Below are 13,991 nucleotides of genomic sequence, written 5' to 3'. Positions count from 1 at the left end.
TCCATATATTTAAATGAACCTTGTTAGAGCATATGTAATTCTAAAATATAGCATCGTACTACAGATGGCGTCTACCGCGCCATTTGTGGTATCTTCTAAAACGCGCTGTTAAGACAGCAGGTAAAAGTTGGCCTGTGTTCTGTCGGAGCTGCCTGCGATGCGCTGATGAGATCTAAAAAGATCGAAATCGCGATCCGCGTCTGGCAGTCGACAAAATACAGACCACTACGAATTATTTTAAACAAGAGATTGTGTCCAAAAAATTTCAATGCAAATTAAATTAATTCAACCTTATCGAAAATCACGAACACAAGGTCACACACTTTAAAGTTCATCGAAACAACTCAGAATTGTTCCACAATTCAAATTAACTTCTTAACCAGGAACAATTATTTGAAATTTTTTTTCAAATCCATATCTTCTGGATTTGACTTAATTTATAAGTAAGTTCAACTATGGCAACATTAATAGTGAAATTAAATCCCAATTTATTAATTAATTTGCCGTATAGACAACATCTGGCTTCACCAAAGGCTGTTGGCTGCCATTTCTATTTCCTTAGTAGTTGCTTTAGTGTAATTAAAAATGCTCACGTGGTACACGTGGTAGCTTAAGGTTTGTGTAATTGAAGATTTATAACGAGTAATGTCAAGGGAAAGTAACACGTGACCATTAGTTTTTGTGGTATGTAAACCAATCGAACAGAAATTCTTCCTTATTCAAGCAGCGACTAGGCATCCTATACAATAATAAATTATAATATTAGCGTACAAACTGACACGACCACATGTATATATCGAATTATATACTCATATAAATATATATATACCTACAATATAATATGGATATGTATATATACAGGGTGTTTCTCAAATAAGTGAAGATTATGGAAGAAAACCACGCGAAGTTGCAATCCGAAGCCGACCCTGGGCGTGAATTTGGTAACGCATAGAGAAATTGGGATAATGTACACAGTAACGATTGTAAAACGACCAATAGCAGCTTACTACCACACTACTACACATAATAATCTTTAGATGACCATTGCGATAACAATTAATTAAACAAATACTTTGATCATTTCTGATTGCGTGCAGTACTACCTCGACATGGTATTCAGGACACGAAATAAAGTAAAAATTAACGTTATGTAAACTTCAATAGGTAAATTACTATCCTCTGGGCAGGTAATAGTAATATTATTTAATTTCCAAAACCACCATCAACGTATTTTCGAAGACATACATACGTACGTACAATACAGAAATTATTTCTGAGTGGCGCAAAAACGTTCGGCATTTGGCGTACTTCATTTGAAGCGATCTTACACGGTCGTGCAAATCATTATAGCATTCTACACTGCCGATTGATATACGCACGGTTTCATACAACCCGATACAAAGAAGATAAATGGATTTAGATCAGGATTACGCGCCGATCAAAGTAGAGGACCCGTACGTAATACAAGTCAAAAACTACTCTAGACTGACTGTAAACACAAACACCATAAATCACACTTTATATAATCTAGCAAATATCAGGCAATACATGACTGTAAAGATACAAAATAAATATAACACAGATGCTGCTAAATGTGATTGAATGCAGCGTTGCAATGTCGTATGTCTTTGAATGATCTTATCAGATCCGGACCGATACATTGATTATCTACATACATACACTCATACACAATAGAAGCCTACAACGTTAAAAGAACAAAGAACTACTCTAGACTGACTGTAAAGATAGACACCGTCAATCACTTTTTATCTAATCTAACAAATAAGAAGAGTACATGAGTGCAAAAATACAAAAGGAATACAACACAGATGCTGCTAAATGTGATTGAATGCAGGGTTGCAATGTCGTATCTCCTAAATGATCCTAACAGGTCCGGACTGATATATTGAGTGTATACATCATACTTGTACTATGAATGTAAAAATAACAAAGAAATGCAACACAGATGCTGCTAAATGTGATTGAATGCAGCGTTGCAATGTCGTATCTCCTGAATGATCCTAACAGGTCTGGACTGATATATTGAGTATATACATCATACTTGTATTATGAATGTAAAAATAACAAAGAAATGCAACACAGATGCTGCTAAATGTGATTGAATGCAGCGTTGCAATGTCGTATCTCCTGAATGATCCTAACAGGTCCGGACTGATATATTGAGTGTATACATCGTACTTGTATTATGAATGTAAAAATAACAAAAAAATACAACACAGATGCTGCTAAATGTGATTGAATGCAGCGTTGCAATGTCGTATCTCCTAAGTGATCTTAACAGGTCCGGACTGATATATTGAGTGTATACATCGTACTTGTATTATGAATGTAAAAATAACAAAGAAATACAACACAGATGCTGCTTAATGTGATTGAATGCAGCGTTGCAATGTCGTATCTCCTTGAATGATCCTACCAGGTCCGGACTGGCCCTTGCCTTTACTTCCAATACGCTTTTTTCGAAAACGGTGGACTTTCGGACCACCAAACATACTTAATTTTGTTCTTTTATTGTGTCCTATCACCTCCTAATAGCTTACTGCTTATTTCAGTAATACCCTGTATATATGATGATGTGTTCTCATGAATTCTTCAATTGCCAATGAATGTGTAGAATCTCTAAACAAAAGCGTTGTAGCAGGATATAATTTAAATAGTGAAAGTAATCAACAATAAATGGAAATAATAGAAAATGAAGCTGTAAATAAATGACGCACGTATACAATATATGGGCAGAACTGTTCGAATCGCATATTAAAAATACAATACTTACTTAAGAATATTTTTTTTTCAAAACTTTTATTATAAATCACTTACTACAGAAAATAAATTTAATGATTTCTTATGTGTTTATAAATACTGCAGCGAACATTTCAATCAACAGATGATAAAATTGAACGTTATAAAGAGCCACAATAATGGAAAGTTAGAATTGACATGAAAATACATATTAACAGAAAAGAAAACAAAACTTGATTTATTTGCTAATTGAAATTTTGAGTAGAATATATGAATAATTCAAAATTTTCGAATATCACACAAACTTGATCTAAATAGGTACATAGGTACGCACACTATTATTAAATCAGAATCTCTTGTACGAAAAATAAAGAAGAGTTCTGATATTGAACTCAAATTATCATTTGTTCATTCGTTGAGAAAACAATTATTTATGCGTACTTGCAATCATTTGAAATCAAGTTGAAAGAAAGTTTGTTTACCGTTTATAAAATGAATTTTCTATTTTCGTATTTTCGCCTCTAGTCGCACGGTAAAAAGGTGTCGAAGAAGTGAATTCCTTAATAAACATTGAACAGTTGTTAGCTCCCTCGAAAATGCAAGTAATATCGTATTATAAAAGTGTGTGTACTTGTCATTACTGACGTAATGGAATAAAGAGTGAAATTTATTTAAAAAAAAAAAACTTACATAATTGCATTCTCGGTGTAATTTAGACGTTAACGTTAGAAAGCGCAGTAAACAGTATATGCGGGACGATGATATCCTTGATCTTCGCAGGTTCGAGACTCCGCGCATATTGTACTTGTACAAGTGTTTGTCAATTGAAGTGAAAGTGACCTTCTTATAACAACCGCATTACTGACTCAATAAAGAAATTCATCTATTCTTAAGCTGATGTGACGCAATAAATTTAAGCACGTAAAGCTCGATAAGTAGAATGAAATACTTAATAAAAAAATTTACATTTATTTACAACAAAATAACGGACCATGCAGTCCATCACACAACACTCGTTATATTCATAAAATTGGAATATTTAGGTACATGCATAGCATATTTACAACAGTTTGTACTTAAGAAAGACAGGAGATTATATACAGAAAGCTAATTGAAACGTTAACTATCGTGTCAGTCCCATCCATGGTCGTGGTGATGTACTGTGACCCAGAATTTTTGCCAATAAGGCTTGTAAATCTTCTTCCACGCTGGCACTTGAATTTCTTTCCATACTGGTACAGAAACTTGTTTCCAAATATCTTTCCAAACTTCCTTCTTTTGTGTTACCCAAATCTGTTTCTTTTCTGTTCTCCAAATTTGGACTTTCTCTTGTTTCCAAATTAGTTCTTTCTGTGGAATCCAGATTTGCTTCTTCTCTGTCCTCCATATTTGCTCCTTTTTGGTAATCCATATCTGCTTCTTCTCGGTCCTCCAGATTTGTTTCTTCTCAACTCTCCAAATTTGCTTCTTCTCAGTGCGCCAAATTTGTTTCTTCTCCTGCACCCATTCGAGTTTCTTCTGGGGAATCCAAATTTGTTTCTTCTCAGTTCTCCAAACCTTTTTCCAAATAGGTTTCCAGATCAGTTTCTTCTTCCAAATGTCATGGGCCGTATATTCGTTGCCATGGTGGTCTTTTCCCAAAAAATGTTCACCATGAATTCCTTCTTTTACCCAAACGGGAACAAACGACTTTTTCCATTCTGGGACCTGTATTTCTTTCCATGCAGGCACCTGGATCTCTTTCCAAATCGGTTTCCAAATGGTTTTCCAGTCAGGTACTTGTATCTCTTTCCAATCTGGTACTTTAACCTCTACCCAATCTGGCACTTGGATTTCTTTCCAAGCTGGTACTTGAACTTCCTTCCAATCAGGTACCTGAATTTCTTTCCATGCTGGGACTTGAGTCTCTTTCCATATAGGTTTCGACACCCACTTCCAGTCGGGAACTTGAATTTCCTTCCAAGCAGGAACTTGAATCTCCTTCCAAACCGGAACTTGACTTTTCTTCCACTCTTGCTTCCATATGAGTTTCTTCTCGGTCTTCCATACTTTAACCCATTCTTCTTTCCATAGTAACTTCTTTGTCCAGTAACCTTCTTCTTTGTGAGACCTCTTTGCACGAGAAACGCCTACTGGACTACTAAGGCACAAGGAAACGAAAAGGCACAAAAGTACTGCCTAAAAAAGTAAAAAGAAAAAAACAAAAAAGGAATTGTACTAATTTTCGAACGATATTAGTTAATGCAATGAATGTGTATAAAAGATATTTGCATTCTAAAAAAAAATACAACTGCAATTTTATTGACTATTACTTTCGATTAGGATTAGGACTGATAAGACACAGAACTATCAAAAATTTTTGAAACAAAATAACTTATTTTGGTATTTTATTTCTTTTTCACTCTGCACTTTACAAAACAGGCACAACAGTCACGATTATTTTTTCTCGTTTTGAAAATTTGCACTGAATTCGTAGCACCAAAAATAAAAAGAAGAAACTAACCAGAAATGACCAACACTTCATGTTGCTGAATCGGGCCCCCTTGCAAGGGCTTCGAGCGTTTGAAATACGCACCAAGTTTACTTAAAGAGGACCATGGTATTCTTGTTATATAGCAAGAAGTCCTCAGGATTTCGGATGACTTTCCCCCATTCTATCGAATGTGGTAGGAAGGTGGCTGGCGCATTTCAGAACCCAACAACTTTCATCGTGCTTATCGGCGTTGTTGTTGTTGGTACAAGTACGAAACCCGCCAAGTGCAAATCGTGGGATGAAAATGTATGCATAAATGTATACACTTCAATCGTCTTCACTTCCTAATTATTGTCTAAACGTAATCGTTTGTTTCATGCTTATTAACTATTATACTGAGACCAAGTTCTTACGCATTTAAATTCTCACATCGTATCGTATGTTAAATAGAGCGTCACAATACGTTTGTGTAGTGTATGGTAATCAAGTACCAATGGTACTCCGGGCAGCCGCAGGTGTTGTCTAGGTACATAATTATATTTTAATTAATTTTCACCGTCTTAAAAACGCCATAAAAAGACTGCTACTCGTCATTTGGTGGTGAGAAACGGTTTTCATTCAGAGAAATGTATGTATTGTATAAAGTTTTATAAACTGAGTGTTCAATTTTCTACTGTATATGTAGCGAAGAAATAATTTTGTCTGTTATAAAGTCAAATAATATGCAAATCTTTAATAAAATTTCCATAATCATTATTTAAAAAAATTGCACTGATCTAGTGAAGTAAATAATAAAAATATAGACAAAATTAATTACAAAAAACACTCTAACAATAATCCACAATCTATAGTCAAACCTAACATAACTATTTCGCAATTATTTGTTTGCATCATCATTACCTATTGATCTTATAATAAACACAATCAATACCCACATGTCTTAATATTTTCTACAAAATTTCTCTTTAAATGCCTTGTTAACTAATAAGAGAAACACTAAACGACCCCATGAAAAATTTTAAACGTCGGGTTGAGGAATAAAACATAACATAAATAACTAATTTGATTATTAACATTGAAAGTTAAATATACATTTGTTTTATCCGAATGTGAAACAATACTAACCTAAAAATAATTTATGGAAAAAGATATTTTCCTATTATACTCCTACAAAAACTTTCTAACGTATAAATAGTGATTTCTATTAATGGTTATTTGATATTCTTCTCTATTAGTATCATCAAAGTTCCACAATATCCTCTTCCTTTTGCAGTAACAACTGAGAAGGTGCAATTATTTATTGGGATATGAAAGCAAAATTTTCCTAAATACTCAACATCCTGTTAGAAATAGTCACATGGCGGCATTTTGGGTACTAATAATTATACCGTAGGAGAACTAGTTGCATAAGCAAAAATTGTATGTAAATATATTAAAAAACAGAAATCCACTCGTTTAAGAGCTTCGTTAATGATGTGTAATACCATATTTCATATAATTTACCCTAATGAAAAGTAAAATTTCATTTTCTCCCTGGTAATGATTACATTTTAGAAGTAAACTGAGGTCGTTCAGAAGCCCACACAATAATGCTCCTTTTTTTGTCGTTAATTTTAACCCAATCATTATTCAGTAATTAATAGTGATAAGCAAAATTGGTTTTGATCCTTGTCTTGGTCTTGATTTTACAAAAATGCAAGTTCAAGACTGTCTTTATACAAGACCAACACAGAAAGAAAAAAACCAAGACCGAATATGCAAGACCAAGGTCAAATATGCGAGATGAAAAAATGAAAAATTGTTACTTCCGGTGGATTTGTGAGTTAAACCATTTGAAGCAACATTAATACATTCTTTTCTTGGAACAAAACATTTTTACCATTTGAAATTGAAAGTTTGCTTTACTAGATTTCAACAATAAATATAATTTTTCGATATGTTTCACTTCTTTCAAGTACCTTGTACTATTTTGTTCGCTTAAAGGTCAATTTATGCATTGGAGGAAGGTAAGCTTTTGTGTTTTCATAACTATCGACAATTTTTGATTAGAAGTGTTATTATAAAAAAAACCTAAGTATCGGCAAGATCAAGATCAAAACCGAATAAGCAAGACTTAGTCTTTGTCTTGTTTTGTTCATCGATAATAATAAAATTAATAGTTACTGAACATTTACGTAGGGGGTACGCGCCGTATACCCACTCATTAATAAAATTGCTCCATGCGTTCTCAATAATGTTACTACAATATGCTTATATTGAGGAAAATTTTGAAGAAAGTCGTGTACATAAGCTATTTATCTATAATTACTAACCAAAGTACGTCTATAACTATATTAAAAGAAATTCTTATGAAACTGTCTGTAACTTGTGCAAGATCAAGTACTCGTTGGGCTTTCCAATATTGAACATTTCGTAATACCACTAGATATTTGAAAAAATGTCAAGCAGGTAAAGAACTAATTAATTAATCTAAATGTATACATATACGTATTTAAGTACATTCATTATTAAAACGTTTTCCAATTTTTACTTCTCAATAAACTTATTAGCTTATTATTGTAATGCGAGTATTAGCATCTAGAAATCTAAATCATCAAAATTCATATGCTTACCCAAAGTATTAATAGTAAACAGAGAGCTCATAAAAAAATGATGAGGATATCGTGGATAGAGAAGGTTAGAAATGAAGAGGTATTAGACAGAATAGGAGAACAGAGGACTATATGGAAGTCTATAGAAAATATACGAAATAGGTTGGTAGGACACCATCTCAGACACGAAGGTCCAGTCAGAGACGTATTAGAGGCAGAAACAGGAGTTAGGAGGGGTAGAGGTAGACCTGGGTTAGATTACTGTTCGCAAATAGTTAAGGATGTGGGATGTTTTAGTTTAAGGGAAATGCAATTATTAGCTCACGATATGAAAGAGTGGATGTACGTGTCCGACCAGTCTTAGGACTAACGACCTTATGATAATAATGATGATAATGGGTCATGCCAAAAAGTCTATATTGCCCAAACAGAAAGACATTTAAAGCATGTTTAGTATGAAACAGCCATTATTTAAACAAGATTTTGGAATTTTACCTGGAATTTTTAGAAATTACCATACACATAGTTATGTGACATATTATAAGACAATATGGTTAAATTTTAACAAATTTTTTTAATTCGTCTCTACTTTAAATCGGACCCTGACACAAAAGTACTATTCTTGAACATCCATAAGTACTGTAGAAGACCTCATTATATATCCAATGAAAACGTAATTAATGAAATACCTAGTATACGTTTTTAGCACAAATTACGAAACTTGATGCGCCAAGAAAGAACATAAAAAGTACTTTTGTGTAACAAAAAAAAAGGCTACCTTTAAATTGCAACTGCAAACATTAACACTTAAAAGTTGTATGCCGATAGCTGAATAAACAACAGTTTGTACATACAAAGGTAAGTTATATACTAAAAAAGGATATGCAAACGCTAAACTGTTTTTAAAACAATTGGTTCAAGAGGTTAACCACTGTAAAAAGTGTACAGAGTTAATGCATTATGTTACAAAAGATGAGCACTTTCTCTCAAGCAAGTCGGCGGTGCAGAGTCTTAATATACAGTGTTACCAATTATATATTGTCCAATACGAAATATTAAATAGGAAATTAAAATAAGGATAATTAAATTATGAAAGGCTTTGATATTGTTTAATAGTGGTAAATAATATATCAAATATTAATGTGAAAATTCATTTTCAATTTACGTTTTTAGTAGTAAGAACATTGGCGCGTAAAGCCATCAAAAGTCCCGGGTTCGATTCCCGACGAGGGTCTCTCAACAACAACAATTTTTCCTCAATAACTTGTAATTTATAGTTGGTAGGTATAAATGGAAAATGATTTTTCACATTAATATTTGATATAATTAAACTGTGTGCCAAGTATTAAAATTATTTATATTTCTTTGATAGAACAGCCAGTATATGTTTTAATTAATTTCAGTAGTTCCGTTGTCTAATTAATACATTGCCTTCAGTTTAATTTACTTATTAAAACCTTTGAAGTTACACTTCTTTTGGTAATTTCAGCTTTTTTCTATAATTTTAACGTTTCTTTTACTTATTAAGTTGATAGCTACCTGGGTTAAAAATACACAAAGCATATCTAGGGCATACATCACTTTTTTAAACTATTAAATAACACAACAAAATTAATTGTATTGTTGTTCACATAATTTTAATGTTTTACCTTTTTTAACTTTGAGACTTATTTTTTTTACATTTTCGTTAGAATGATAAGTATCTGCCAATGAAAAACATGAAGATAATTTTGGCATGATGGAATGTTTCGCTGTTCGTATAATATTATTAATTTAATTAGCTGCTGTAAATTTCTGAGTTTGTTATTTAAGTGTAAATTGTTTAATGCTTTCCTATTGTTTATCGCTAATTGGTTATAACAAACGTGTGGTCAAGAATTCTAATAGGTGATTGTACCAAAGGCCTAGATACACAGTTAACACCAACTATTACGTCATAAAACTGATAGATTACCAACGATAATGTTTGCAAGTTTACTATTACGTAACATCTTAAAAGTTTTAGTAAATAAAATATCAAGTTAAAAATGTTCGCAATATACTTATTACAAATTCGTTTTGAATTTTCCGTAAATTTTCAAATAGATTGAGGTCATCTTCCACCATAATACCGATCGCACTGAAGATGACATCTGCTAAACATAACGAAACATTTGCAGTTAAGCAAAGATTAACGATCTTGAAAAGCGAAGATCTGCCATGATTTGTGATGATGTGTGACCAACTTTATTAATTTATACGATTCTGCTATAAAGCGACCAATACATATGCATGTTCACAAAATTATTTTTTTTTAGGATCCAATAATTAACCAGGAGCCCTTATTACAGTTGCAGTCTGTCCACTCATATGTCACAGTCTTCTATCCTCTCATTTAGTCTATTGACTTAGGAATGCAGTCTACTGTATTTAGCGCAATTTTTATTTCAATGTACTTGTTTACTGAAACAGTAAACAGCAATAATTTTACAAAAACCTCGGAAAATAGCTTCTGAACAATGCAGCATATCATCTTGTATACCTAATATGTACTACAAACGACCATGAACAAGAAAATAGTCATCACGTGCTTCAAATCGTTTACCAATTTATTCTATCGTAACTGTATTAATTCGACCATTTCGTAAAGTGTTACAGAGAAGTCTCAAATTACGAAAGAATCGAAAGTAATTCAATTTACTTTCTTCAGATGATGTACTGTCGTTATTGGGGTCTAGGTTATTTCCGAACTATTTAGAATTGTTTTAATTAAAACGCAACTGTTACATTAGTGATTATAAAATGGTTACCTCGTTCAAGAAGTAGAAACAAGAAGCAACTAAATAAATTTACTTTTGTTGGTTTTCAATGAGACAATTTATGAAAGCAAAAGTACAAATAGTTCTAAAAATTATTATTATAGGTTCTTTGTAATTCCTCCAAAAATATTCGGCAGGTATAGTAAAGAACACGCAAAATAATGTTGAAAACATCTTGAACATTAGCCTAAGTCTGCCTCTCTCTTTTACATAATATGTCTTTCTTTAATAATAGTTTTCAAACTTTAAAATTAACCGATCTCGAGCATATAAAATAAAAACCACTCCACCCTACGGTATTCTTTGTTCTATACCTCTAAGGCTTTTTCTATCCTGAGTTAATCTGACTCCCTACTTTTATATCACCTCTAACCCTACCTTTGCATCCCTGATATATCAAAATTTTTGTTTTTTCTTATTTCATATCCTACTTTTCCATCAATTTATTTATTCAATCCATTTTATTTAAAGCTAACTTTAACTCCTCCTTGCTAGTTGCTGATACTACTACTATAACATCCGCAAATCTATAAGCAAGCTAATTTTTTGTCCCTGTATATCTAACTCTAAATAAACTGTCCTGTTTTTAATTATATTAGTCGCATTTTTAATATACAAATTTAAATAATTACAGTAAATATTACAGGAATATTTAAAACTATGCATAATGTAGTAACTATTGGGAAGATTCCAACACATATTGTCAAAAAGAAGCAAGAAGATCGATACACTGAATTCCCATTTTTAGTTTCTGCATGAGGAATAATACATAATAGATATAATCTAAATATTTTCTTAAGTTGTCTTGAACAACATTCTCAAAGGGTAAATGTATTTCAAATTAACGTTAACTAATTTATGACACTTCTACGAGATTCCCTATCAACTGCAACCACAATTTTTAATTACTTCCCTTTTCAGAACATTCAAGTTAGTCTCCTACTGAATTCACAGGCACGAAATAAAATTTAATACTTCTTTACCCTAACTGGCATGAGAGAGAATTCTAGAAACTTAATAAATAACTCACAAAGATTGTTGTTCCTATTCGATGTACTTCAATTCGCATTCTGCTTGGCATTCGAATACATTTATAGATGCATATTAATTTAATATGTGCCAGGAAAGCATCACGAACTCCATATGTCACCTAATGGCAAAATCGACCTTGCTTGCACCAAGGAAGGCTAAGTTCAATAGCATTCGTACATGTTACGAAACAATTTCTAACAAACAGTTAGGTAGGATAGTGTTATGAATTAAATTAGGATAATAAATGTAACAAACCACTGATGTCGACATCAAAAATGTACTGTATTGTTCACACAACAACACATACTCATGACAAGTGGTATCTACGAGTCATCTCTTAGTAATATAGGCTCAACTACCACGAATATATGTCCTTAATTCTTCATAAAAGCATTTAACAGAGATATCAAAGTTTAATAAAATCTAATATTTGCGAATTTCAACATGGTACCCTGTAATATGCACTTGCAGATCGACACAGTTACTATAGGCAAAATCACAGATCATTGACATATTCAGTCCTTATCATTATACTGGAGGTAAGGGAAAAGTTTTTGCGCAAACTTAATTTTATAAAATACCTCATAACTACAGTGGCATAGTGACAAAGTGTATACCATCGCAAAATAAAACTCGTCGCTGTTCTAGTGGACAATCGGAATATCAAAATTCTTCTTTCATCAGATAAAGTATTAATGAAGTATCAACATTTCAAAACTTCAATCAAAACACCAGATTTTCGTCAAAAAGGACATTAACAATTTCAAAAGCAATTTAAAAAGATAATAAATAAAAAGACATTTGAATCAAATGGTGTACTTTCAAATATTAAATCTTTGAACAAAATTATTCTACCTTGTAGAAGAGCTTAAGACACATTCCCAGAAACATCTACTTGAAAGGCGTTCCAAAATTTTAAATTCTATTAGTATGACGTCTTTACCCAAGGGGCTGATTCCTTTACAAATACGTAGTAGCATTTTTAAATCGTTTTCTACTATTTTCTTGTAATCAGAAAAGGAAACGAAATAAATATCTATAAAAAACAAAATAACTTACCTTTGAGTTGAAGTCTTCAAATCATGGATTTCTGTAAAAAAAAAGAATAAATTAATTTTCATGTACATGTACAAAACAAGTTAATAAAAAATTATACTCAAAGTATAAAACAGTCAATTAGCTCCCGCCCATCAAGTTTCCTACAGTACATATACGTAGGTATAAAACCTAAAAGCGTCTAGCCAAGTACTTTTTGTCCTTTCAATTTCTAATACTGAAATGCTCGCTAAAAAATGGTTATTGGAAAATCCATCCCTACAAGCGTGAAAATAATGATGAGCATTTGTATGAGAGATTCAACGTATTTATTAATAATTTCAAACATTTTATATTAAAATCCAAATGGACACTTTTGCAGTGATGTATGGGCCGCCGCTGGTACCCGGTAGAACTAAAGGCGGGTTTACGGTTGCCCGGTTCCTAACCGGTAAATCCACTATCCGGTGCATCTCTAGCATATACACAATTACTTCCACGTCAATATTTTTAAGCTTAACGCTTTAGAATCAATTTTTCTATGTATGTACGAATAATTTCAAAGAAAAATGAAACATAAGAATATATTGCAACACATTTTTATAAAACTATAAACATAAAACATCTATCACATATTGTAAACTTGTGAAATCATGGAGGTACCATCATGTAAAACTTGCATGTTTTATGTACAGGTACGTACTTCAATTATACATATATAGATAAGATTATTGAAAAAACAGTATTTATATATAAGCCTACGTAATATGTAATGCATTATTTGTCATACGTATACTGTATTCTTTATGATGAGAGCTCTTAGACAAAATGACAGTTACTTATTTACGCATATAAATATATGACGTTCTAGGAAGCTTTTAACACTAATTGAGTACCTACCTATGTACTTAAAAATAACAAATTGTACCGAACCTAGGTACTTTCTCCAAATATGAATAGGCAAGTAAAGGGTTAGTTTAATAACAGTTATATAATACTAAACATTACTCTGTTAATTTGAGAGATACCTATTAACTATCATTAACAGTTCATTATTTGGTTTTTATATGTCAGTATATTTTAATTATCTACAAATCGATACAGTTCTTTCAAAATAACACTTCCGCCTCTACAGAAAAACAATGTAGACAAGAAGTGGTATTACTATAATTTGTTATGATATATAGACGATTGAAGAATATTCATGAATACAGGGTGTTTATGAAATAAGTAGCTGTTAATTATGTAGCCACTCTCAGTAGTAAGATGTGACTATCAAAAGTTGTGGTTCTGAGAAGAACC

At 32.1% G+C, this 13,991-nt stretch overlaps 1 protein-coding gene across 2 annotated transcripts; it reads right to left on the bottom strand.

The window, feature by feature from the left end:
- Positions 1 to 3,778: 3,778 nt before the first annotated feature.
- LOC108732737 (golgin subfamily A member 6-like protein 22) lies at positions 3,779 to 11,699 on the bottom strand. Of its 2 annotated transcripts, none has more exons than XM_025973842.1 (2): positions 11,653 to 11,699; positions 3,779 to 4,938 (listed from the first exon to the last, which is right to left on the bottom strand). In XM_025973842.1, exons 1-2 carry the CDS (start codon positions 11,689 to 11,691, stop codon positions 3,892 to 3,894), a joined length of 1,086 nt encoding a protein of 361 aa, XP_025829627.1. In that variant the 5' UTR covers positions 11,692 to 11,699; the 3' UTR covers positions 3,779 to 3,891. The 2 variants fall into 2 exon arrangements, with proteins under 2 accessions (XP_025829627.1, XP_018319192.1); XM_018463690.1 differs by lacking the exon at positions 11,653 to 11,699 and adding an exon at positions 5,264 to 5,343.
- Positions 11,700 to 13,991: the final 2,292 nt, after the last annotated feature.

The sequence above is a fragment of the Agrilus planipennis genome, unplaced genomic scaffold (assembly GCF_000699045.2).
Source record: "Agrilus planipennis isolate EAB-ADULT unplaced genomic scaffold, Apla_2.0 scaffold61, whole genome shotgun sequence".
Lineage (NCBI taxonomy): Eukaryota > Metazoa > Arthropoda > Insecta > Coleoptera > Buprestidae > Agrilus > Agrilus planipennis.
The sequence above is the reverse complement of the archived record's forward strand: the minus strand, read 5'-3'. Positions and strand labels throughout refer to the sequence as shown.